The following is a 25598-nucleotide window of genomic DNA, read 5'->3' on the forward strand; positions in this document are numbered from 1 at the left end:
GATGTTAACCTGAGAGGTCATTAAACATGTTACAGGATCAATACAGACCATCTCAACATCCTTAACAAGCTGTTCTGCTGACATCATTTTGTAAGTGGAGTTTAACTCGATTAGGCTTTACTTAAGGTTAGGTTTAGGATTAGGGCCATGGTGAGGGTTAGGATTAGGTTCTGTTTTGAGGTTACGGTTAGGGTAAGAATTAGGGCCAGGTTGAACATTAAGATTAGGTTTTGGGTTTAGCGTAAGGTTAGGATTAGGTTTTGGGCTGAGGTTAAGGTCAGGATTATTTTGTGGATTCATAACGCATTATGAATGCATTCATAAGCCGTAATATGGCACACATAACACTTTATAATACTGGCCCTAAGCTTGTACAATGTCTCTTAAGTATGCATAACACTTTATAAAGCAAGAGAACATGACGTCATAAAGTCACGTCCCATAACATATTAAAATTTCTGTTCAGTTACCAGTTAGCTAAACGAAAAATAATCTTTTAAATTCAAACTACATATAAAAGTTTTAATGAATGTTATAAAAAATGCATAAGTGCATGTCACAGAGTGCTTCTTCATATTAGCTAAGCTGATAACTTGTGATGGGTCTGGATACTATACAGAAAATATTTCATTTTGTTATAGTGCATTGCAACGTTCATGTTTACGTTATATTCTAAAGTTATATCCATTATAATCTGGCTTTATAAAGCGTTATGCATGGAATTATGACTACTTATAAGCAAGTACACACAGACATTATAAGGTATTACCCATGCCATATGTCTTATGAATGCATTTATAAAGCATTGTGAATACAGGATTCATAGGAAGTGTTACTGAAATTTACCTCCAATTTATTTACGTCTATTGTCTACAGCACCTGTTTCATCAGTTCATGCTAAATTAGATTATCTGTAAAGTGAGCTGAAAGTGAGTGGAGGTCGTAATTTGGTGGAATTTTCATCAAATCACTGAAACTTTTATGACCATTATTTGTTTTGTCAAATCAAAAAATACCTGAAAATCTTTCAAAAAAATGCAAAATGAATTGAAAAAAAAAAACTTTCACATCAAGTATTTTGCATTCAACACAGCAAAGGAGGCATGGAATACAGACCCTACAGAAATAGGCCGGTGTGTAAATATCTAGCCTATATGCAGAGACCATAAAGATGTCCAGAGAAGTAAACCCACAAAATACTGACGAATAAGGCCGTCGTCCTCAGAGCCGCGTTTGTCCATGCCTCATGGGTCATTGTAAAAGCAAGGACGACCGCCGAGTAAAACTTTGAAGTAGTTGACGAAGTCAAAGTAGGGCTTAGGTTTTGATTTATATTTAGTCCAGTGGGAGAAGAACAGAGAGTAAAGTGGGACAACCTCACAACAATCTGTATTACTTAAATATCAGATGAAATAACACCAGCAGGCACAGCTGGCCACTTTAGTAGAAACACCTTGGGGCAGATTTACTAGGAAAGGCGCTAATTACTGACAGTCTACCAGCACTTCAGACTGGCAGGGGTGGCCAATTTAGTGGGTTAAATACTAGGAATGCCCATATAAATGAACATCTGCAACTACATAATTAAGTATTGACCAGCACAATATAAACACATGTTTGACTCACATGCTTTTTGTATAAAAGCCTGTTTCCACCAGACAGGAGACAAAAAAGTATTTTCTTATCTGTCCTGTTCAGGTTCAAGCTGTGACTCATTAGGTTGAATTAAAGACTTATTCTGTCAAGGTGTTTACTTAGCGTGTGACTCCAAATAACTCCAAATAACTATCACTTGTCAGGAAAACACAGAATTATTATTATTTTAATCATTCGAGATAATAAAACATTTTTTGAGAAAATATGTGGTTTTCATTTAAGGCTGGAGGGATAAGCTGAGCTTGAGTTCTGTGCCGAGTCTATTTGGAAAATGTAAAATACTGTTAAATCTGTGTTAAATTACATTTCCTTCTTTGGACACTGTATGATTCTGAGTGTAACCTCTTTAGACACGTTCAGTGCATTAATATATAACTGTGACATTTCACACATTTCACAGTGCACACAAATAAGAGATAACAAGGAGCTTTAGTAAAGCAGGGATTGTAGAGCCAAGAGCTTCAATATTGTAATATTCAATATTACAATATTAAAAAAAAAGACAAATCATTATTTAGGCAAAACCTGTTCTTTGATAGTTTAAAATATCTTTTTTTTTATAAAATTGTTTGATTTTAGATCTTTTATATCTTTCATCAAAGAACAGTGGTTAACATTCACAAGTTGTTGTTTTTTTTAACTGAAAATAAATAAACGTATTTGAAAAACATTTTGTTCTCTGGATCTGAGCACAAACAGTAGCAATGGCTTTTGCCATGTTAGCACCAAAAGTAACACTTACTTTATTTTACTTTAGTGTTTTTACAGCTATTACTTACTCTAGGTCTTGGCAAGTCTGAGTAAATGCTTCCAAAAGTGGGCATCCCAATCCAATTACGTTTTGTTGATTGAGTACAAATAAGCTACCATAATGTGTTACAGTGATGAAGCTTTAATATGGCATTTTCAGCATGTTTACGTGCACGATTTCAATTTAACATAATCAATTTAAATATGAAAATATGTGATTATATGAGAATATATGAGTGCCATAACTTTTGCACAGGCCACATTTTGTGCTTAACTTCTTTTTGACTTAGAAAATCAACAAAACGTAATTTGACCAGGGGTGTCTTGTTAAACTTGCACGTTAACCCTTTTGCTTTTGCATGCAACTGTAAGCAAAGAGGCAAAAGTGCAAAAGAACTGTGGCCGCCACTTTGCGGTGCTAAAGAGCTCTCGCATCTATCAGTTAATCACAACAGCCACTTTTAAATGCCATAGTAGGGTTTGCGATGATGACAAAATGTTAATAAATCTGCCCCATAGTTGGTGCACATTGTAGGTGTGCCTTTGAAGTCTGAGTCGGTCATTGTCTAAACCTTCAGTTTCTGACCACAGGACCAGATTGGCTGGACAGTTTTGGTTGTGGACTATTCCTGATCCAGCTTGACACTGACATGTAAAAAACCCTGCAGCATGGCTGTGCCTGACACACTTACCAGCACAGCACACACTATCATGTCAGAGTCTCTGCTTGTCTGGTTAGCGGTGGTCCTATGGTGGTCTCTTTTCCAGTGATGTACAGGGTACAATGGGGCTCATATACTGTGCAACAACAGAAAAACTTTAAATTTAAATTTGAAATCTAGTGCACTAATGTGGTAGATGTTTCTGATAAAATGGCCAACATGCGTAGGTGCAGAGTAAACACGCCTAATACACCGAAATTCAGTGTGTGTCTAGATTTGGAAACTGTAGTCACTGAAAGTATATCAGCAAGGATAATGGGTGCAACACCTCAAAGGGTCAATTTGTGAGCTCACTCAATTCCTCACTCTTACAACAGTATCAATTACAAATTAGTTTCAGTGTAATTCATAGTGGCTACTGAATAATAATCCTTAATATTAATAACTAATTAATAAGCCTACAGCTTAGCCCCTTAAAATCCCAGGCTTATTACATACTTAAGCTTATGATTCAGTAACTACAAGGACTTCAATACAAACTGGCTGAGCTATTCTTAAGTCATAGAAGTGTGTAATAAAACTTTGGGCCTGCTTGTGTGTCCTGGCCATTTAAGGGGTTAAAGCTACCATAAAGATTCAAACATACATTTATGGCAAAATGAAAATCAAGAAGAACTTTATATCTTATCCTAACCGTGTACAAAAGTGTACAGTGGAACAAAACAACGTTCCTCCAGGGCCTCAGTGCAACATATACACATGCCTGTGTTTACAGGACTGAGACCACATTTCACTTATTTAATGTCCAGTCAAAGCTGTCATCAAGTACTTAAGTCAATTAAGAGGAATGAAAAAAAGCAATAAACATATTAAACATGTAATTGCATGGAAGCCTCAACCAATGTTTCAGTATTAAATGTGTCCACCGTTTGCCTTCCATTCCTTTTGTGAGACTTGCTTCCAGTTTTGTTTTAATCTGCAGGGATATTTTCCCACATCTCCAAAGTTCAGTCTCAGAAGTTGTTTGCAGTTTCTGCTTCTCCCAATTTAACTAAACATTCGATGAAGCTGAGATGAGGGAGGTGACTAGTCTACTGTTCTGGGAATACCAGCAGCTTCTTTGTTTCTTTAAGATAATTTTCACCTTCCTTGTGCAAGTGGATTATCTTAAATCAAATCTGATCAGAAATACCTCCTGAAAAATGTATAACTTAATACTGAATGCCTGTTTTGACTGGAAACTGAATAAATCAGGTGTGGTGAAGTACTGCACAACAGAGAGAAAGACATGACATTGATATTTTCCCAAATATAATACAGTGTTACACAATAGTAAGCAATGTGGCTGAAGGCTTAACAAACATAACACAACACAAAAAAAACAAGACTAAGACCAACGTCTGCCTAGTTTTGAAAAGTAGTTAAAAGCCCAGTGCAGTCCTCATCTGAATGTAGCCATGGATGGCCTGTTTGACAGTGCCTGACACTACACTGCATTGTGACTGCATTAAAGCCCACATTCGGCCCAATTACATCTTCATAATCAAAATGGATGACAGGACGGGCGACTCAACCCCCCACAACCCTCACACCCCCACCCCACCATCAACGAGACATTTTAATGTCAGTCTGACAGGCCTCACATGGGCCGGCGGGAGGCGAGCACATACATATTAATCAGGCCCGATTAAGACGCGTTAAACACTGCAGAGGTGGCTCTCACGGACCTCCGGCTTCTACATCTTATCACCACTGCCTCCCCTCTCTCCCTGCGCTCCCTTCACTCCAGTCCCGCGTTCCTGACCTCCTACACGGCCGGCGTCTGCCGCAGCCAGTCCGGTCCGGCCTTTCCCAGCATGCACAGGGGCCCGGCGAGGCTCCCACGGGCCCCCGCCAGCTCCCTGCCATCTGCCGTGATTTATAGAAAACGGCCGATGATTTATGGTCCAGTCACCACACAATGAAGTGGCGCTCTTTCAGCGGGCCGACCTTGCCGACCCAGCCGCCACTCCTGGCCCAGGTTTGGGGAAATGAGCGCTAATCATACACTAAAAAGATGCTTAAACAGAGAGAGGCCCGGCGAGGGGGAATTGAGCGCCTTTAATAAAATTAATTTTCAGCAGCGGGCCGCATATTGATGAGGCCGGAGATGAGACATGGCCACCGGAGAGAGACAAAGAGAGAAAGGAAGAGAGAGAGACACCTGCGCTGGGTTCATAATACCTGCAGCATTCACACTCCACTATGGCCTTCACAATAGAGCAATAAATACAGGTACTCTGGGAGAGATGTTTACAGAATTAGGCCAACACCCCCTCACAGCCAACAGCCTCTGATGCACTTAGCATGAGTCAGTCTCAACAGGAAAATGTGCTCTGTGGTCCAATAATGTAACATATAACACAGCATTATTCAAATGTCTGCATAATTAGAAATGGAAAAATGAAAATTTACTAGTATTGTTTTTAGATATTGTTAAAACACGACATGAACATCCTTCATGTTCATACCCCCTCATATTTTTTTAACCTGTATATACTATAATTACTGTACATTGTAAGATAAATATTTATATTGCTGCTAAGCACTTCTGGATGGATGCAAACTGCATTTCGTTGCTTTGTACCTGTGACATACGCAATGACAATAAAGTTGAATTCTATTCTATTCTATTCTAAACAAGCATTAGCATGGCTTTTGTCACTCAATTTTAACATATATAATAGTGGTACTACTACTAGTAGTAACAATAACTATTACAAAGAAGAAAAAGAAGTAGAATTTTCAGCTCCTGATCAAGTAAATCAAGTTACCTTAGTTAAACTTTACAAATATACAGGACTCTTATTATGAAAGCATTGGCGTCTGAGGAGCTATGCTAGCTAGCGCTTGTCATCCTGTGCTGGGAAAGCAGGAGTGGATAATAGTGTTTATTCCGTGGATTTGTTTGATAATTTGTTTCAAAATTCTGACATGTGGTGTCTACTGCTATGTCATGAATGAATCCATGAAACAGACTTAGCGAGCTTCTAAATTATACTAAAAACTGTTCCTAGCATAGCAGCATACCTGTCAGACTCTAAGATGATTTCTACTCGCACACACATTCACACAAATGTCTACAGTTACTCAGAATCAAGCAAAATGCACATTTTTTCTTGAGAGTGTAAAACTCCAAGCAAAAACTATCGTTCTCTACCTTTTAGCATATATACTAACAACACAAGCTTTGTAGCTTCCAAGCTAGCTAACATTAACCAGGCAAACTCTTTACAATACGGCAATTCTAAAGATAGTGATCAACACAAAATATTATTTATTCCATTCTGATTTACTTCTGTTGTAGTCAACTGCAACAGTAAAATGAGCTAAATAAGACTGCTTATACAAAAAATATATAGGAAGTCAAACTGAGCTCAAATACATGCTCTCGCTGCTGTGCTATTTCATCCAGTATTAGATTTATGAATGTGTTTTAATGTATTTAATGTGTGTTAATGAATGCATTTCTGCTTTCTTCCATTTATTTGTTAGCCATGTATGATTATGATGGTTTGAGGACAATTTTTGTGGAAGTTAGTCAGGGCTGCAGGGCCAAAAGCCAAACAAATAAAAAATCCCAGAGATACATCATTTTGTGGTCTAACAATGCAATCAAGACCAATATGTTTTTTTTCTTATTGTTATATTAAAACAAAACACAGTTACACTGTTTTAAAAAATAAAGGTTTCTAAATGGTTCTTTGATAGTGCATGAAGATCTGAGGGCCAAGTAGACAAAACAGCTAGCAACTTTATGTCTTCACATGTTGTCAGTTTCTGTATCCTTTAGAATTAAACAGGGTGTTTTGTGCATTTAAGACAAATACATATGTACAACCCCAATTCCAATGAAGTTGGGACGTTGTGTAAAACATAAATAAAAACAGAATACAATGATTTACAAATCCTTTTCAACCTATATTCAATTGAATACACTACAAAGACAAGATATTTAATGTTCAAACGGATAAACTTTATTGTTTTTTACAAATATTCACTCATTTTGAATTTGATGCCTGCAACACATTCCAAAGAAGTTGGGACAGGGGCATGTTTACCACTGTGTTACATCAGTTTTCATTTTAACACCACTCAATAAGCGTTTGGGAACTGAGGACACTAATTGTTGAAGCTTTGAAGGTGGAATTCTTTCCCATTCTTGCTTGATGTACAACTTCAGTTGCTCAACTATCCAGGGTCTCCGATGTATTTTGCACTTCATAATGCACCACACATTTTCAATGCGAGACAGGTCTGGACTGCAGGCAGGCCAGTCTAGTACCCGTACTCTTTTACTATGAAGCCACACTGTTGTAACACGTGCAGAATGTGGCTTGACATTGTCTTGCTGAAATAAGCAGGACGTCCCTGAAAAAGAAGTTGCTTGGATGGCAGCATATGCTGCTCCTAAACCTGTATGTACCTTTCAGCATTAATGGTGCCTTCACAGATGTGCAAGTTACCCATGCCATGGGCACTAACACACCCCCATACCATCAGAGATGCTGGCTTTTGAACTTTTGCTGATAACAATCTGGATAGTCCTTTTCCTCTTTGGCCCGGAGGACACGACGTCCATGATTTCCAAAAACAATTTGAAATGTGGACTCGTCAGGCCACAGGACACTTTTCCACTTTGCGTCAGTCCATCTCAGATGAGCTCGGGCCCAGAGAAGCCGGCAGCGTTTCTGGGTGTTGTTGATATATGGCTTTCGCTTTGCATGTCAGAGTTTTAACTTGCACTTATAGATGGAGCGACAAACTGAGTTCACTGACAGTGGTTTTCTGAAGCGTTCCTGAGCCATGTGGTAATATCCGTTACAGAATGATGTCAGTTTTTAATGCAGTGACGCCTGAGGGATCGAAGGCATTCAATGTTGGTTTTCTTGCAGAGATTTCTACAGATTCTCTGAACCTTTTGATGATATTATGGACTGTAGATGATGGAATCCCTAAATTCCTTGCAATTGCACGTTGAGAAATGGTGTTCTTAAACTGTTGGACTATTTGCTGACACAGTTGTTCGCATAGTGGTGAACCTCGCCCCATCCTTGCTTGTGAACGACTGAGCTTTTCAGTAATGCTCTCTTTGTACCCAATCATGACACTCACCTGTTTCCAATTAACCTGTTCACCTGTGGAATGTTCCAAACAGGTGTTTTTTGAGCATTCCTCAACTTTCCCAGTCTTTTGTTGCCCCTGTCCCAACTTCTTTGGAACGTGTTGCAGGCATCAAATTCAAAATGAGTGAATATTTGCAAAAACAATAAAGTTTATCGGTTTAAATATCTTGTCTTTGTAGTGTATTCAATTGAATATAGGTTGAAAAGGATTTGCTAATCATCATATTCTGTTTTTATTTATGTTTTACACAACGTCCCAACTTCATTGGAATTGGGGTTGTAAATGAGCACTGATTGACTACGCCTCATTCTTCAAACAGTGTACACAGAAACACTCCTTATAACTTCAGTGTGAATGGGTGGAGCTAAACTGCTGGTGTAATGTACGCAAATGTTCTTGATCTCTTGACATCACAAAAACAATGAATTCCAAATGTTTTTCCAGCAGAGTTTCCATATATAGACTGTATGGACTGGTGAGTGAATGGTACGTTTTAAAACAATGTTCACATACTATATCAAAACAGCTAGAAAGATTCCGGTTACCGTAAGATATACCCTTTTAAAAAAGAAAGGGGAAAAAAATAGAAAGCATAACACATTATACAAATAAGAAAAACTGACCAATAAGGCAGACGTACAGTGCTAATCATTTGACTGATCATCCATGGCCTAGTCTCACCACTTCTTAAACCCTGAGAACAGTTCCAGCAGCTTTCTGCACCATGCGATCACACAGAAGCTCCTCACAGGCAGAAACTACAGGCCTGAACTCTGAAGGAGCTCCAAATGAAATTGGTATTCAGCAGCCGCTGTGAACAGGTAATTTCGGCCATTCAGCACTAGGAATTGAATGATTGATGACATAGGATGAATTCTACAGTAAATCAATTTCTTGATGTAAATGTATCTGTCAGTGGAGACAGCCTGAGGAAAACACTCAATGCTGCGGCTCATATACAAGCCTGAGGAACGCAATCAAGATCCAGAGGAACTGCCATACAGCCATTTTCAGCTTCAGTGCCCATGATTTTTTTCCACTGACAGACTGTGAAGAAGATGACACACTTACGCTTGACTGTAAGGAACAATGATGACTTGTCGGGACACATGTATCAATACAGTCATTTATCCAATTACCAGTAAATCATCATTTATCGTTCTATTATAATGCCATAATTCTATTCATGGATCACTGAAGGAAAAGGCAGAAGATTTTACAGAGTGCTGTCATAAAAAAGCTCCTACAGCTGCATAACTTTATTTACATTATCTACCTACATGTTTTTCACAGAGGAACTGTTGTACTATAGCTTCCTAATCCAAGCTCTTATTCCAGTTCTTACTTTCAGGTCTGAAACATTTCAGATCAAAACCACAAAAATCACCTGCCTCTATGTTTATTCAGTATGTTAATGCAGAGCACTAAATATTCTATATCTCTACTAAATTTTGTAGCACAGGTCAAGGTTATGTGTGAACCAGGCAGTGATGGGAATGTAATCATTCCTTGTTCAGTTCTATTGCCCCCCCTGCTGCTGCGTTCAGGAACTGCATGTATACTGCTGAATACTGTGGTAAAAGCAGCAGTGCAGGGTCTTTGTCCATGCACTGGACACTTTATCACTAACCCATACCTTATACTTCTACTAAACGGCCAGTGGTCAGTTTATGTGAAAACATTTTAGATACGCTTACCTATCTTGTACTTACACTCACTGGCCACTTTGAGAAATACCTACCTTGTACTTCTTCCTAATGTCCACTTCATTACTTATCAAGGGTTACCTTTGCCGCTCAGGTCCTAATTAACAACCTAATTAAGTTCCACTCACTGGGCACTTTTTTAGAAACGCCTATCTTGCATTTCTACTAAATGCTCACTTCTTTATTAGTAACATTTACCTATCTTGTCCATCCACTCACTGACCACTTTACAAGAAACATCTACTTTGCACACTCACTCACTGGCCATTTTATTATAAACACCTACTTTGTACTGACCACATCATTATGAACTCTACCTACAGTGCATTTTTATTAACTGGACAGACCTCACCGTGGAACCCCCCCCATACACACACACACACACCCCACACACCCCACCCCACTATGTACACATCGGAGTGGTGAATCGAAGTGGGTGATGGCATGATGAAATAGCGTGTTGCTAAAACAGGGCCTACCATGTAATTCCACTCACTGGCTACTTTATGAGCTTTATGAACTTTATGAAGGGATAGAGGATGGCTATTACAAACAGTGCTTCAACAGATGGGTTATAATTCATAACTGTGTGCCAGCAAGGTGGAGCTGTAAGAGGGAGGTTTCTAATAAAATGGTGATTGCATGTATATAAGTATGAAAACATTTCTTAGGCCTAGTTAAGCCGTAACACTATTCAACACACTTCAGTGACATGCATGTCCACAGGACCTTTAAAAAAGCGAAGGGTAAAAAGAAGGAAATCCTACAGAAGAGGAAACATGTAAGGTCCTTTTGAGTGACTCGCCGCTCCAACCTTCAAACACCCAGCTGAAACATGAAAGGGAATTTCATTAACACTTCCCTCTCCACACTTCAATCGGAGCAGGTGATGGGCAAGTCTGCTTGAGTTAAGACTCCTTGTAAGAGGGCAAGCGTGTCCTTCAGAGAGCTGAAGGGGAAATGGATACTGATATACAATGCAGTCCATAAGCTTTCACCACTAAAACAAACTGTGTTGTTTTGGACCTGTACTGCAGCGTATTTGGTTATTGGTATTAATGCTTATAGATCTTTGGATGTCAATTCAATTTAACTTTACCATCATTATACATATACACGGGTAGAGCGCAACAAAACACATTTGAGATACTTCTATGGTGCCTAAACACTGAGACTGTACTAGTGAAATAACATATATATGTCTCAGTCTCAGCTCACCGTCATTATACATATACGGAGGGAAGAGCACAACAAAACACATTTGTATATAACACATATATTTTATATATACATACAAAGATGGTTCTTCAAGGTTTCTTTAGAAAAGGGCATTATTCTATATAGAACCACAAGTTCTACGTAGAAGGAATTCACGCTTACAGTGTTCTTCGCCTGGTGAAATGGCTCTTCAGATTGATGGAAAATGTGTTGTATGTTATTGAAAATGACTTTATATAGCACCACAGAACCATGCTACACAACCATATACACTGATGGATCAAAAAAGAACTATTCCCTTTACTATAGAACCTTTGAAGGACAATGTTTTTTAAGAGTGTAGAGACACAGAAGTGTACTGGTGCAGACAGTGTGTACAATGTATGTGTACGCACACTATGTGGAAAAAAGTATTGGGACACCTACAGTAGCTTTAATGACATCCCATTCTAAATCCATCAGCATTATGGAGTTGGTCCCCCCCTTTGCAGCTATAACAGCTTCCACTTGCGAGATCTACTGTTTTGTGGATAAGCTGTTGTCGCTCTGAGGTGCTTCTATGCCACTACAATAGCACCTACAGTTGACAGGCGCCTCATGTACATTCTTGACGTCAGTGAGCGCCAGTTACTTCAGTCAGCTAACCAGCTGCTCCACTCGCCAACCAATCAGCACTCAGCAGCAGTAATGCGAACCAATCAGCACTCAGTAGCAGTAATGTTTGCTGTAGAAAAAAGTAACTATATGAATACATTTCTTTGTTTGTTTTTTTTTGGTGAAATATATAGTACTATCTAAAAATTACAGGAAAAGACTTGGACAAGTGGTTAGGAACTATTTAAACTTTTGCAGTTATGTTTTTAAAATAACAAGAGAAATAGGAAGTAGCCAGGCTCCCCTAAAATTGGCTCTGGGAGGCCTAAACGAGAGCCGCCACGTCCAAATGTTTATCAAAACACAGTCATATGGTTTTGGCACCCAGGAGGGTTGCCCCCTTAAGCAGACAACAGAGCCTTGAGTCTGTTCACCATTATTTTTTCCTCTTCAAGATGACAGAAGAAATTTGGCCCTGTATTTGGGCCTAAACACATATTTACTGATGAGCTGATTTTAAGAAAAGAATAAAAGAGAAGGTTTTGTGTTGAGTATGCACAGATATCTGCCCAGGGGTTGTGGCAAAGCGGTTGACACAAGATCTATGCAGACAGGAACTGAACCCCTTTGACCCTATTTACTTATAAAGCCATGCACCATCTTGCTTCATCTTATCTGATCCTTGGTATAACACAACATGCTCAATCAAAATATGAGGAAAACAGTCATGTTTCACTGAATTGCTGTCTTCCTGAGATGCAATATAAATGCATGAATAGCGATTTGAATACCGGCACCTCGGACAGTTAACCGAGTACTTAACACATGCACATCTCAGTAAACACGACAATGTACAGTACATCCAACAGAGCTTTAAGAATGACTCAGGGACTGAGGGGTGGAAAACTCTGAGGTTTCATTTATCTAGAGCAAATGAAGTTTACAGATTGCAAATTCTATCACAGGTGAAAGTTAACAAAAACAGGGTCTTTATGTACAGTTGCTGTAAAGCTCACAAATAAAACAAATATATAAATACAGATATGGATATATTAAATAAGAGCAGCTAAACCAAAGGCATGCGCAGTAAGCGAGAGGTGGCACTGTCTAACATTTTCAGTATGTCAGCAAAAGCGATAAAGCGTTGTACTTGCAATAGTAACAGTCGTCTATGAAACACTGGCTTTTCCCTTATGCACACGCGCATACTCACACATACACTCACACAACCTTATCTGCAGCTCAAACGAACGAAGTTGCATGAACATAAGAGGTGGCTTTCATCATTAGTAGTGAATAGGAAGGTATATTTGTGTTGAGAGGTTTGTAAGTCTGGGATGCTAGCAGGTTTGCAAATAGCGCTCTAGGCAAAAAGTGTACATGTAAACATATCTACACTATACAGACACCCAGGAGACTTATTACTCTGTCACCTACATTAGTTCACTTAGCTTCACATACAGTACGAAGTCGCTTGCTGCACCAATCGTAACAGTACTGTATTTTCATGGTAGAAGGGACAGATCCAGAATGTTGAAATTCAGAGATGTTCTTACAGAGAGACACCGCTAAAACACGCATGCATCCACTCGCATGCAGGAGAGACTCTTCAGTACAGTCAATTACAGATAAAACTTTAAAATAAGTTGTCTTACTAGAATAGCTTAATCAAACATGCTAATGTGGCTAACAGTGAATGGATACCATGAATTAGCATGTTGTCATTTGAATAATTCTAACTGGTATCTCTGTGCTTTCATATACTATTAGCAATGTTAGCTTTTTGGACCAAACTATTACTTGTGTTTTCTTTCCTGATGCTAACATGGCTAGCAGTGAGTAGATGCCACAGTTAGCATGTCACTAGCATGATGGTAACATATGGCTGCTGATTTCTGTTTACTGTTAGCAACATTAGCTTTTTTTGACAGAACTATTATTTAGCACTGTTTTTTTTCTGAGGCTAACATGGCTAACAGTGAATGGGAGCCACCAATCACTTTGCTTTTATTTATTGTTAGCATTGTTAGGCTTTATGATTGAACTATGCCTGTTCTGTAATTTGACTTATTCTGAATGTTAGTATCTTTGTTTTCATCAGGTTTGCTACTGATACAAACATGGGAAATTCTGTGCTGGAAAATGGCTGGTCAGATTTTCCGATTCACCATCGTTTACCCAGCATAACAGCTACGCGTAGTGTAGCGGCATGGCAAGAGATCAAGCTCCAGGCTGGACAGAACTTTTCAGAACCATTTCAGAACCATTTCAGTCCCCAGACGATTTTAACACGACTGAGGCATCTTCACATTTCAGAAAACAGTAACATTTCAGGCAATGTTTTGTGGATGTCGGTACATGGTAAGGCCTAAATAGTTAAAGTAAAGCAATGTTAACACATAAAAAGACTCAACATTCATGAACAGCACTGTATAATATTTAAAGAGCTATGGTTCGATTCAAAGCAGCTTCAGAAATGTTGTAAGGGCCCTACGCACTCTACAAGACCATACAGGAACACACCTTCCAAAAACCATAAAATTGGATTTTAACAGTGGTTTGACTAACAGTAAATCCAATTTGGATCATTTTCATTAGCATTATTGCTGAAAAACTTTAGAATTTCACCAAGCATGTGATATCAGAGCCTGTAGATCCCTTTAAATAAAACTAACGCCATTTTTTAGTGGTATTTCTAATTTGCAAATGACCAAACACAGCTTGATTAGACAAGCTAGCTTGATTAAAATTTTCTAGAAGTTGTCTTTGAATAATTGTCATTAAGACAGACTGTGAACGAGGCTTTTTTGAATTGACACCCCTTAAATAAAAGTAGTTTTATCTTCGAAATTTTTGCAGTATTTCAGATTTTGGCCTTCTCAAGTCACTGGACCAGCCAAATGATCAACAAGCAAAACAAGAGGTGGAATGGGAGATGAAATATTCTATATATATTTGTTTTCACAGACTGAACAGGGAATAAATTCATCCTTCATCTTTGTTGTTTTTTTTCTCTTCTGCTTGGGCAAAATGAAACAATTACTGTACAAATACAATCTCTGTTCTTGCATATATAGGTTTGAATGCCCCAAAAAATCAACATACAGTACTTCCTAATACTTGACATGCACAAAGAGAATGTTCCAGAAATCAGAGGCAGCGGTGATTAGGATGTCCACTACTAAGCCTACAGAAGGAATGAATGTCCACCAGTCCTTACATTCACTATAAAAAGGCCTGATTTACTGAAGCTACTCACACAAGCAAACAGGAACATGGCAGGTAATTGGCCAGAATGTTTGCTTTGGCCAACCAATCTTGTCACTTGGATTGTTTGTGTGAGCAATTGTAATATGTGTGACGGGCTACAGTAAATCAGTGCCCAAATGTAAGAAAAAATGAGCTATTATTACAAAGTAGTGACAGAATGATGATGAAAAAGACCTTTAGAGAAACACTGCAAGGATGCTTCTTAAGTGTTTCTTTGACGATACAGCTAAACAGGCAGCTGGACTGAGGCACAACTGCTCTCCCAAATGTATGATACATCAGACACATACATTTCTTACTACAGTAACACAGCAGTCCAGTCCAGTCCCACTGGCACATGGACACAAAAAGTGAAGATGTAATGAAATCCTTCTATAACCCCTTTAACTCTAAGTTGACTTCAGTTCCTCATGGTCATAAATATTAGGGTCTGACTGATACACCGATTGGCTCCTAATATCAGTGTATTTTAGTTGGCTGATATCTAGAGCCTGCGGTGTTATCAGTATTGGTGAAAATACAGCTGATAATGCACAGAAAACAAGCAACTTTTCTTGATTATTGAGCCACTGGTACACTAATCTCCTGGTGACAGAGCAAAATGATGTCATGCAAACAAATAATACAATAATTACACAAAAAAAACATATAAATGGTATATAAACATTTACCACAAACATGAAGTTACAAAAATTTAAGAAGACAGCTAATGAAAAATATTATCGGTTATCACAATTCTTAGTGTGCTAAAATCCATATTGGTATCGGCCACAAAATCTTCATATCGGTTGGCCTCTAATTAATAAATTACTATCACAGTACACCTCAAGTACTTGGGGAAAACATAAATGACTTTGGGGAACTGAGTGATTCAGATGTACAATTAACCATTAACCTGCCGGCTTACTGTTATTTTTATGTAGTGAGGAATTTTGCTGTGGGTCTACAAACAACTCCTTAGAACTTAAGGGGTTAATAGACGACACCAGATTGAGGTGTTTTGAGATGCACTCAGGTAAAAGAGGATTTACAGCAGGACTGAACTGGACTGGAAGGGAGGCTATCGCTGGCCTGGGGCTGGAATAGATGATTGGTTGATTTAACTGTGGGAAGAGATGTCAGAGGAGCTGCTGCTGTTGCTGTTGGTCGTTTGAGCTCTCTTGATGTACAGGTTCAGCAGTTTCATCTGTCAGGGAACAATTTCAAGGAAAAAGAAGAGAGGATTATTAGTGTCACATACTGAAAAAAGGAGGGAGAAGTTTTTACATCCCCTAGCAGGTAATAAAACACTCACATACATGTACATATAGTCACGCTGGGGCTGTAAAAAGTCTGAAGGTGGTTGAACTACATAACTTTTGCAAGGTCAGAATTGATTTGAATAGTATTTTAGTATTTAGTATTTTAGGCCTTCAGTTCTGTCCATAAACATCAAGTTTTTGGATAAAATATAGACTTCTTAATCTTGTAATAGACATTTCATGTTTTATTTGAAGCTTGTAACAGACATTTATAGAAATCTTACAATTGCATGTAGCAGTTTTACTGTGACCCAGTAGAGAGCCCTAGCATAGATCTACTATTGTTTCTAACATCTTACTGAAACACACTGGTCAGGTTACCACTGGTATTCACAGTCAGTGATATTTCTAGGACTTCAAGATGCCCTAAAGTAATTTTTGTTCTCAAAAAATTGGTTTCACACATTGTAAATTAAAACCACAGTCAGTCCCTAATTATGTAAGTCTGACACATTAGACTTTCAGTTCAGTTCCTGAAGTCCCAACCAATGGGAAACGCTTAGCTCTAATAGATACAGAGAGAAAAAAATAAAACCTGATTGGACAATCTCTTGTTCTGTGTTTTTTATGTTAACCATGAAACCAAGAGTAATGCTGTAGCACAAGCAGAGTTTGCACTGTGTTCAGCTAAAGCTTGTTAACTCTAATTTCTAATTTCTAACCCAACTACTAAAAATCCAAGAAACCTCCCAACCTCAAATGGGAATTCCTACTTAGAAGATGGGATTTTGTTCTAAACTCCAAGCTCAGCACACCATACCAAATGAACATGGGTGCTCACATGGTCAATAGTAATAAAGTACAAATGTACAACCCTGATAAACACTCATACACACACACAGGAGTGGAGTTCTTAGTTTTCCTACATCTTTACCTTACTACCAGTGAGCTGAGCAAGATGTGGCTTCAGATCTTCCCCAATCACCGAATAGATTGCAACCAGGCAGAACACACTGGCTTTCCGCACACTGCTCTCAGTGTTATCATAGCCCTGAAACACACACATAGAGTCAAAAATGACAGAACGGAGAGAGGCCTGTGTGCACCACTAGCAGGTGTGTAAAATACTATCTGCACCTATAGTGGGTGTTTTTATGGTTGTGCATACCTGTGTCAGGTGTTGAAAGGCCGTGTGTACCCGTGACAGGTGGTTTAAAGGCTATGTGCACCTGTGCCAGGTGGTTTAAAGGCTGTGTGCACCTGTGCCAGATGGTTTAAAGGCTGTGTGTACCCGTGTCAGGTGTTGAAAGGCCGTGTGTACCCGTGTCAGGTGGTTTAAAGGCTATGTGCACCTGTGCCAGGTGGTTTAAAGGCTGTGTGCACCTGTGCCAGGTGGTTTAAAGGCTGTGTGCACCTGTGCCAGGTGGTTTAAAGGCTGTGTGTACCCGTGTCAGGTGTTGAAAGGCCGTGTGTGCACCCGTGTCAGGTGGGTCAGGTGCAATTTCCCTCTACGATCAGTAAAGGATTCTGATTCTGATTCTGATTAAAGGCTATGTGCATCTGTACCAGGTGGTTTAAAGGCTGTGTGCACCTGTGCCAGGTGGTTTCAAGGCTGTGTGTACCTGTAACAGGTGCTTTAAATTCTGTGAGTACCTGTAGCAGATGTTTGAAAGCTGGTGTGTACTTGTAGCAGGCATTTTAAAGGCTGTGTGTACTTGTAGCAGGTGTTTCAAAGGCTGAGTATACTTATAGCAGGTGGTTTAAAGGCTGCGTGCTCCTGTAGCAGGTGTTTTAAAGGCAGTGTGTACTTGTAGCAGGTGTTTTAAAGGCAGTGTGTACTTGTAGCAGGTGTTTTAAAGGCAGTGTGTACTTGTAGCAGCTGTTTTAAAGGCTATGTGCTCCTGTAGCAGGTTTTTTAAAGGCTGTGTACTCCTGTAGGAGGTGTTTTAAAGGCTGAATATACTTGTAGTACGTCTTTAAAAGGCTGAGTGTACCTGTAGCAGGTATTTAAAGGCTGTGTTTACCAGAAGGAGATGTTTTAATGATGTCTGTACTTGTATGTAAAAGTAAATGCGCAAGCATGTGTGTCTGGGTATGTGTGTGGGCACCTGCAGCAGGCCAGGGATGATGTCAGGCAGCAGTTGGTGTAGAGAATCCTGGGGGATGCGCTCAATGACTTTGGTCTGCATTTTAATTGCAGCCAGGTCGATAGGGTAGTCTGCAGTTTGAACGATGGGACACAGCACCTTAATGCACTGTTCCGGGTGGATGGAGGCAGCCAGGGTAGAGGCCGCCTCTTCTGCAGCGCGTACCACCTGACCAACAGACGAGATGTGGTTTAACTGCTGCATAAACTACACCTCCTGCTTCATAATAGCAACAGAGCTGTTTAATTTCTCATATAATGCATTCCTGAATTAATTCATTTTAGCCCTGTAGGCAGAGAAGGTTTTATGGGGGCTGAGGGTCCTACACCCCTCCTACTTTCAGTATTTAGGTGTACTCAGAAAAACTAAAAATAATACACTTAAATAACCTAAAAATTAAGTGTTTTGAGGATAGAACAGACCTGGGTGTGCTTTTTATGTTTATTAAACCAAAGTTTATGAGGACCAGCGATGTTCGGTTGTAAGACATTGCTGTGTGCATCATATAGTATAGTCATATGCAAAGGTTTGAACACCCCCAGTCAAATTACTAAAATAAGTAACAATAAGTTAACACACCTTCTACACATAACAAACTTAAATAATAAATTCATTAAATTATTAAATTTATCTGAAAATTTGAGAGCACAATTTCTATTTATATGCTTTAACTTTAACACAATGGCAGAAAGAAAATATAAAATGTGCCATAACTTTTGCTCAGGCCACATTTTATGTTTCATTTTTTTCTCCAATATGACAAATTCAGCAAATAAACAGCAATTGTGCATTACATTTGTATAAGTGTGTTCTCTGTAGAGGATGTGTTAACTTATTTTCACTTAGAAAATCAACAAAACATGTCAACTTGACCAGGGATGCGCAAACGCTTGCATGCTGTATGCTGCTTATACATTCAGTTCCCCCAGCTTAGAAGGCCTTTCCATGACCTTACTTGTGAGGGAGAGCATGTTTCTCACCTCTTTGTGGGAGTCTTTGTGCGCCTCCAGCGTTTTCATGATGGTGAGTTCTGCATAGTTTTTGAAGCGTGCAGGCTGACTGCGCAGGATCTCCTTCAGAACACGCAGGGCCAGCGCCCGAATAGTGTGCTGAGCAGGAAAACAATGTAGGTTAGATTCATGCTTTCAGGCACATTACCTGCAGTGTGGTCCTGAATCTGTGTATAATTTATATTTTTGCTCTACAATTCTGACTATAATACAGTATACAGAGAGTATACTGTATTATTAAGTATATGAGTATATGTGCTGTGAAATGTTTCACTCACATCTTTGTCCCCCAACGTCTCCAGCAGCAGCAGCAGCATTGTTTTAAAATGCTCCTCCCACACAGCCACACTGTCGTCACGTGTAACCTTCAACAGCTCCAGCAGGGCCGCTCGTCTCTCCTCCACACGCTCGCTGTGGTTGGACAGCTCCTTCAGCAGGTCACCAACCAGCTCCAAGTGCTGCGTTGGCCCTAACCAATCACGATAAAAAGACACTTTCAGTGTGAAACTGCAAGGAAATGACAGCACTGATTTGTGAGAAGACAAAAACAAATATTACCAGCAGAGTAACTCTTGGGATGCATGATTTTGTTTTCACCACAATCTTGCCGACGACCTAAAGGAGCAGAGATTTGTTCAACGTTTTTGTAACTGGATGTACTGCATGCTTCACAGCAAAAATGATTACATGAAACTTTAGCACTGTTATAAGAAAACCTCATAAATGTGATTTTCTACAGTTGGTGTAGTTGATATCCTCTACAGAGAAAACACTTAAATATGATTTTTAATACACATTGTGCTGAATATAATAAAACATAGAATACAAAATATGTCGTAACCTTTACACATTTTTTAAAATAAATTCAGCAAATAAAAAGCAATTGTGCATTACAGTAGGCAGAAGTGTGTTCATTGTAGAGGGTATGCTAAATTAATTTTACTTAGAGACACGTTATTTGACTGTGGGGGACACAAACTTTTGCATTCGATTGTATCTGTTAGCAAAGCACTGTTCAATAAAACGTATGGAAGCATTAAATTAAAATCGAATATATAAATATAACATTGCAATATATAACTATTATTACTATTACTATTAATTTTAGCCCCCTAAACAAAATTTCATATGGGTCTGGAGTGAATCAGTAGAAACAGTAGAAAAAGTTATACACAGTCATATGCAACAGTTTAGGCACCCTTGTCAAATTACATGTTTTGCAGACTTTTTGAAAATGTAAACGATAACACAAAATACAAAATGCACATTTTAATACACATTCAAATCACTGTTTATTTAACACTGAATTTGATATATCTGAAAGAATACAGCAAGTTACAGCATATTTTATGTTACTTTTGCATACAACTGTGAACAGATGTTAAGAACACTTTCCTACTACTTTTCATTTCTGAGATAATAAGTTTCCTCATGACAGTAATGACTTGAGCTTTACTGCACTCTGCTAACTAAAGCATTAAGCATCAGAACATAAACAAATACACAAAGGTCTCACCATCCCGAAACTGTTCCACATCATCGTCAAACATGGCCTCCCTCAGGGCGCCCTTGTCGTAAGCACTGATGGAGTCTGTGTAGTTGTAGGGGTTGTATTCTCGTGTTCTGGGTCCCAGGAACTGCCGTGGGGACGGCGTGTTCAGTAATGAGGTTTTATTATCCAGAGCCATCCTGCCACCCTCCATCACATCCGCAGTAAGCCGGGGGTCAGCAGTGGAGGATGCCACACCACACTGCGTATGTTTGAGTATTCATAAGTATGTGTATTGATGACAGAGAGAGGAGGAGAGATATGAAGGACATAGAGACATAAACAAACTGCGAAGTCCATGTAAATTTCTGAGTGACATCCTAAACACTATTATTGCTTTTCCGTTTGGACATATTTTGTCAAATGTATTGGAATACAGACAAAGCATAAAGGCAAAAGACAGAAAAGTTGACCCACCATGTTCCACCAATAAATTTGCTCTTTCATAGATAGTTGACAAGCTTTACAGATGCCCAGAACAATCCAGTGCAATCTAAAACCATGACAACATTCCTGAATTTTAAGTGCTTCATTCACTTCAAATTGAACTTGTTTTTTTAATTTTGCATGTGTGTGAAAGGTCACACTGCTAGGATAGCCTGGGTGTAGTTCTGTAATATGATTAAAGGCTGAGTTAAACTTAAAAGAAAGAAATCTGAGTAAGAGTACACTAAGAATTCTGATTACTGAGCTAAAATCCAGCTCTCTTTATTGGATTTCTAGACCTTACTCCGATCTAAGGAATCGGAGTGTGCTGTTTACATGACCATTTGAGTAATCAGATAACTGCAGAAATCCGATTATGATCAGATTATTTAATGCATGTAAACACACTCATTGATTTGTCTGTTACATGTACCTCATGTACATGTAGTATGATTTCATGCCAAAACACTGACACCCGAAGTCTGTGAAAATGATTAACATGGTGCATTCGGAAGAAGTTAAAATCACCAGTAAAACTACATTACCCCACCTCCTCACGTAAAACTAATCCATAACGAATAGTGCTTTGGTGTGTAATAAAAATCAGATGGCGGGTCTACCTCTACGGAAGGAGCATTTGAGATTGAGACTAGGTGAAGCAAGGATTGTTCAACTCAGTTTCACACTTTTTGGTTAGCAGTGAGATTGTTGTTTTGTGTAAAGCTGCAATGAAGCTCACCGCATCATCTTTCTTGGCGTCACGTTTGATTGGCTCAATGCTGTCCTCCTGGCTGCGGAAGCTGAAGCTTTGAATGGCCTCTGTCACTCCTCTTAGAGAGCTGTAGATCTCATCTGAGTTCATGTTCTCTGTGTCGTACTCCAGCATGCTGTGAGCATCAGCACACAAACACAACAACAAAACAAACCATGTGAAAAGACTGAACCCTAAAAGTCAGAGCATTTAGTTCAGCCCCAGACAAAAACAGCTCCAGACAGCTTTAATAGGAATACTGAGTGACTGAACTTGTAAACAATGATGGTGTCTCACTTTCTGACCAGGTAAATCACTGTGGTTCTCAAGCACTACATGTTAGAATACCATGAGATGCTATTGCATTTTACTGGATTTGATCTGATACTGCAGTATGCTGCAGTCACGCACACCAGGATATATACCAATAAGAGAACTTGGTCAAGACTTCCAACTTTCAGAGGTGGACGAAGTACACAAATCATGTACTTGAGTTAAAGTAGAGCTACCCAAGGTAAAATATTACTCCAGTAAAAGTAAAAGTCCTTACTCTAGACCTCAACTTGAATAAAAGTACAGAAGTATTTGCCTTCAAATGTACTTAAGTATCGAAAGTAAAAGTACTAAAAGATTAATTATGACTTTAATGTCCTTTTAACATTTTTTTTTAACAAGACTCGCTTCATGAACTCATTTTAGGTGAAAGTACTCCAGTGTCTCTCTTGGTAAACCAGTCTTTTAATAGAATGTCATTAATTAGTCTGACACTGATCTCTGTTAAAATGATGTGATTGTGAGACACAAAACACAAACAGTTTCCATCAGGCAGAACCGAGTGGCTCAGAAATAACTTTTTACAAACAAGCAAAGTTTCAGTTTAAGATTACTTTGTAAATTAGTTACAAGTTGAATAAAAACTGGCTTTAAACTCAGGATCACTAGTAAGTTTTCCTTTACTATATAGATCTGTTGGTCTCTGTTCATAAACATAAACTAACCCAAAATAATTTACTATAAAATGAAAGTGTTTATATGAATTCAGAAAAAAAGAAACATGCCAGTCATGACTGCATATGTGGACATATTTCTATATTGTGGTCTATTTACACAAAGTTAGGTTAGTTCATCATTTAGGTGACGTATGTGCTCCCAAATCTTTAGGCAGCTGCACTGACGTTGAACCGCGTGTTTGCACTGGGTCTGTATGGCCAACAGGTCAAAACAAGCTCAGGACAAAGTGACCACTGTGCCCTGATTGGTGTTCTTGCTTTGTGCTTATTTTGTTTTGACATGTTACGTTTTTATATACAGAAAAACCAAAAGGAACGACAGATTTCTCAAAATGTAGTGGAGAAAAAAGTAAGATATCTGACTTTGAAATGTAGTGGAGTGAAAGTAAAAAGTCACTCAAAATGGAAAAACTTAAGTAAAGTACAGATACACAAAAAAACTTCTTATGTACACTAACGAATTACATTTACTTAGTTACTGTCCAACACTGCGAACTTTACATTTGTAATATGAGTCACTGTGGATAAGAACATCTGCCAATGCTGTATACATAGTTTTACAGCAGCTCCTGATTTGGGGCTTTAATGTGAAATTTAATCTGCAGTCTCCATGCAGAATAAAATAAAACCAAAACACACAACAGAACCACAGCAAAGGTGGTCAAAAACTACCTGTGAGGAAAAGCAGTTTCAAAACAAGCAATGTAGCCAAGACCATTAGAGGCCAGTCCAAGTCAAGACTGAGGCTGGAAAAAAGTCACAGTATGAAGAGAGAGGAGCTGTATGGTACAGATTCCAAACCAATCTGCCAATAAATGTGTTATGATGGGCACTGATGTTATGGAAATAGATGAAAAGTGATAAATAGATGAAAAGTAACAAATAAAAGTGAAAAATTCTATTTCCCCCCTACCTTAAATGTAGTCTATCAGCCATGTTTGGAGTCCAAATTTCAGACTGGGGGTGGTTTTTCCTTTAATTTGACAAAGATTAAGCTTTATTCAACTCATTGCTATCACTTTTTTGTTCCCAAATCTGTTTCAGAGTTTGGAACCGTCTAAAAGCTATTATTACTATCATTATTATCTCAGGAAGTGCAGTCAAGAACATTGATGATGTGTCCAGAAGCATAAGCAGATACTACTAATACTACTACTACTAATATTTTTATAATATTTTTTTATGGTTATTTTGAGACTGTTTCTAACTCTGAAATGGACATGGGTGCAAAGAAAGTGAGAACATAATACCAGCACAGTTCAGTGCAAGTAGAGGATGCAGTTTATTGTTATCTTTAATTTGGATACAAAATTTGGCCGGGTCATTTGATTCCGATTGTTTTTAGAAATAAATATGTCACGATTGGCCCCTCCCAGTCTTGTCCTGTTTGGTTTTGGTTTTTTTGGTTTTTTTTGGTTTTTTGTTTTGGTTTTTTAGTCCAGCCCCCTCGTTTCGTGACTCCACCCCTGATTGTTTCCACCTGTGTTCCCGCCTGTTCCTCATGTATTTATTATTTGCCTGTGTTTTCCCCTGTCTGGTCGCTGGTCTTTGTGCTGGTCTATGTACTGTTGTTTGTTCTGTTTGTACTGTTCTGCTTGTTCTGTTTGATTCTGGTTTCTGTCATGTCTGCCCCCCGATCAATCCGTGTTGACTCTATGACCCTGGACCATTTAGACTATGACCCTGGATTTGCCCATAATAAACACTGCTTGTCTCCGCATATGCGTCCGCCTCCTCGCTCCCAGTTACAAAATAATGCTTGAAACAAGCAAAGAAATCTGACAATAGAATACACTAATAAAAATATATACATTTTTTTTGCAGTGTACATTTTAGTTTTAATACAATAATGACATACAATATCCAGCATGTGCTGGTTAACTGACTACATTCAGGTTAAGGTTGAAATTGTGGAAATCAGATTTTTTTGACTGTCACATTACGATTTATATATTAAGCATTTTAGTCAACATGCCTACATGTTGTACTTCCACAAGACCCCATAAGACATGGAAAGTGTAATGAATGACTGTTGTATAGGGGGTGAGTGACCGCTCCATGCCCCTGTCCCCACACTGTGACCACCGGGCAGAGGTGTGTTACCTGGGCGATAAGGCCCGGCGCAGGGACCGGAGAGGGGGGGTGGCGGGGCCAGGGGGATGCTGGGGAGTAAAGGGGCACGGAGGCTTTGAGGGACCATTCGAGCTCCAGCCCCATAAACGACTGTGCCAGGAACGAGGGATGAAGCAGGGAGGAGGAAAAACAGAAAGAGAAGAAAGTAGTAGGAAAGGAGGAAAGCAGAGGAAAAGTGGCTTTAGGCCTTAACTAAAGCCGTGTGTTAGAAAGTTAACACACACATTATTAGAATAGGATAACTATGCGTTAAATTGTAGCAAAAATCCATAAACAAAGATGGGATTTGCCCCTCTTGGTGATTTCAAT

General features: G+C 38.9%; 1 protein-coding gene across 21 annotated transcripts in view; it reads right to left on the reverse strand.

The window, feature by feature from the left end:
* Nucleotides 1-12651: 12651 nt before the first annotated feature.
* The window catches only part of LOC108444238 (CLIP-associating protein 1-B), a 96850-nt gene continuing 83903 nt past the window's right edge, over nucleotides 12652-25598 (reverse strand). For 14 of the 21 annotated variants that reach the window (XM_037545552.1, XM_037545572.1, XM_037545556.1 and 11 more), the window contains 9 exons: nucleotides 25260-25379; nucleotides 22135-22282; nucleotides 20937-21171; nucleotides 19979-20035; nucleotides 19699-19889; nucleotides 19391-19519; nucleotides 18372-18578; nucleotides 17198-17314; nucleotides 12652-16208 (listed from right to left, as the gene is read on the reverse strand). In XM_037545552.1, the coding sequence (XP_037401449.1) occupies nucleotides 16122-16208; nucleotides 17198-17314; nucleotides 18372-18578; nucleotides 19391-19519; nucleotides 19699-19889; nucleotides 19979-20035; nucleotides 20937-21171; nucleotides 22135-22282; nucleotides 25260-25379 (1291 nt within the window). In that variant the 3' untranslated portion in view covers nucleotides 12652-16121. The remainder of the gene's footprint in view (nucleotides 16209-17197; nucleotides 17315-18371; nucleotides 18579-19390; nucleotides 19520-19698; nucleotides 19890-19978; nucleotides 20036-20936; nucleotides 21172-22134; nucleotides 22283-25259; nucleotides 25380-25598) is intronic. The other 7 variants (XM_037545567.1, XM_037545565.1, XM_037545571.1 and 4 more) reach the window with 1 other exon arrangement.

Source organism: Pygocentrus nattereri, chromosome 15, assembly GCF_015220715.1.
Source record: "Pygocentrus nattereri isolate fPygNat1 chromosome 15, fPygNat1.pri, whole genome shotgun sequence".
Taxonomy (NCBI): Eukaryota; Metazoa; Chordata; class Actinopteri; order Characiformes; family Serrasalmidae; genus Pygocentrus; species Pygocentrus nattereri.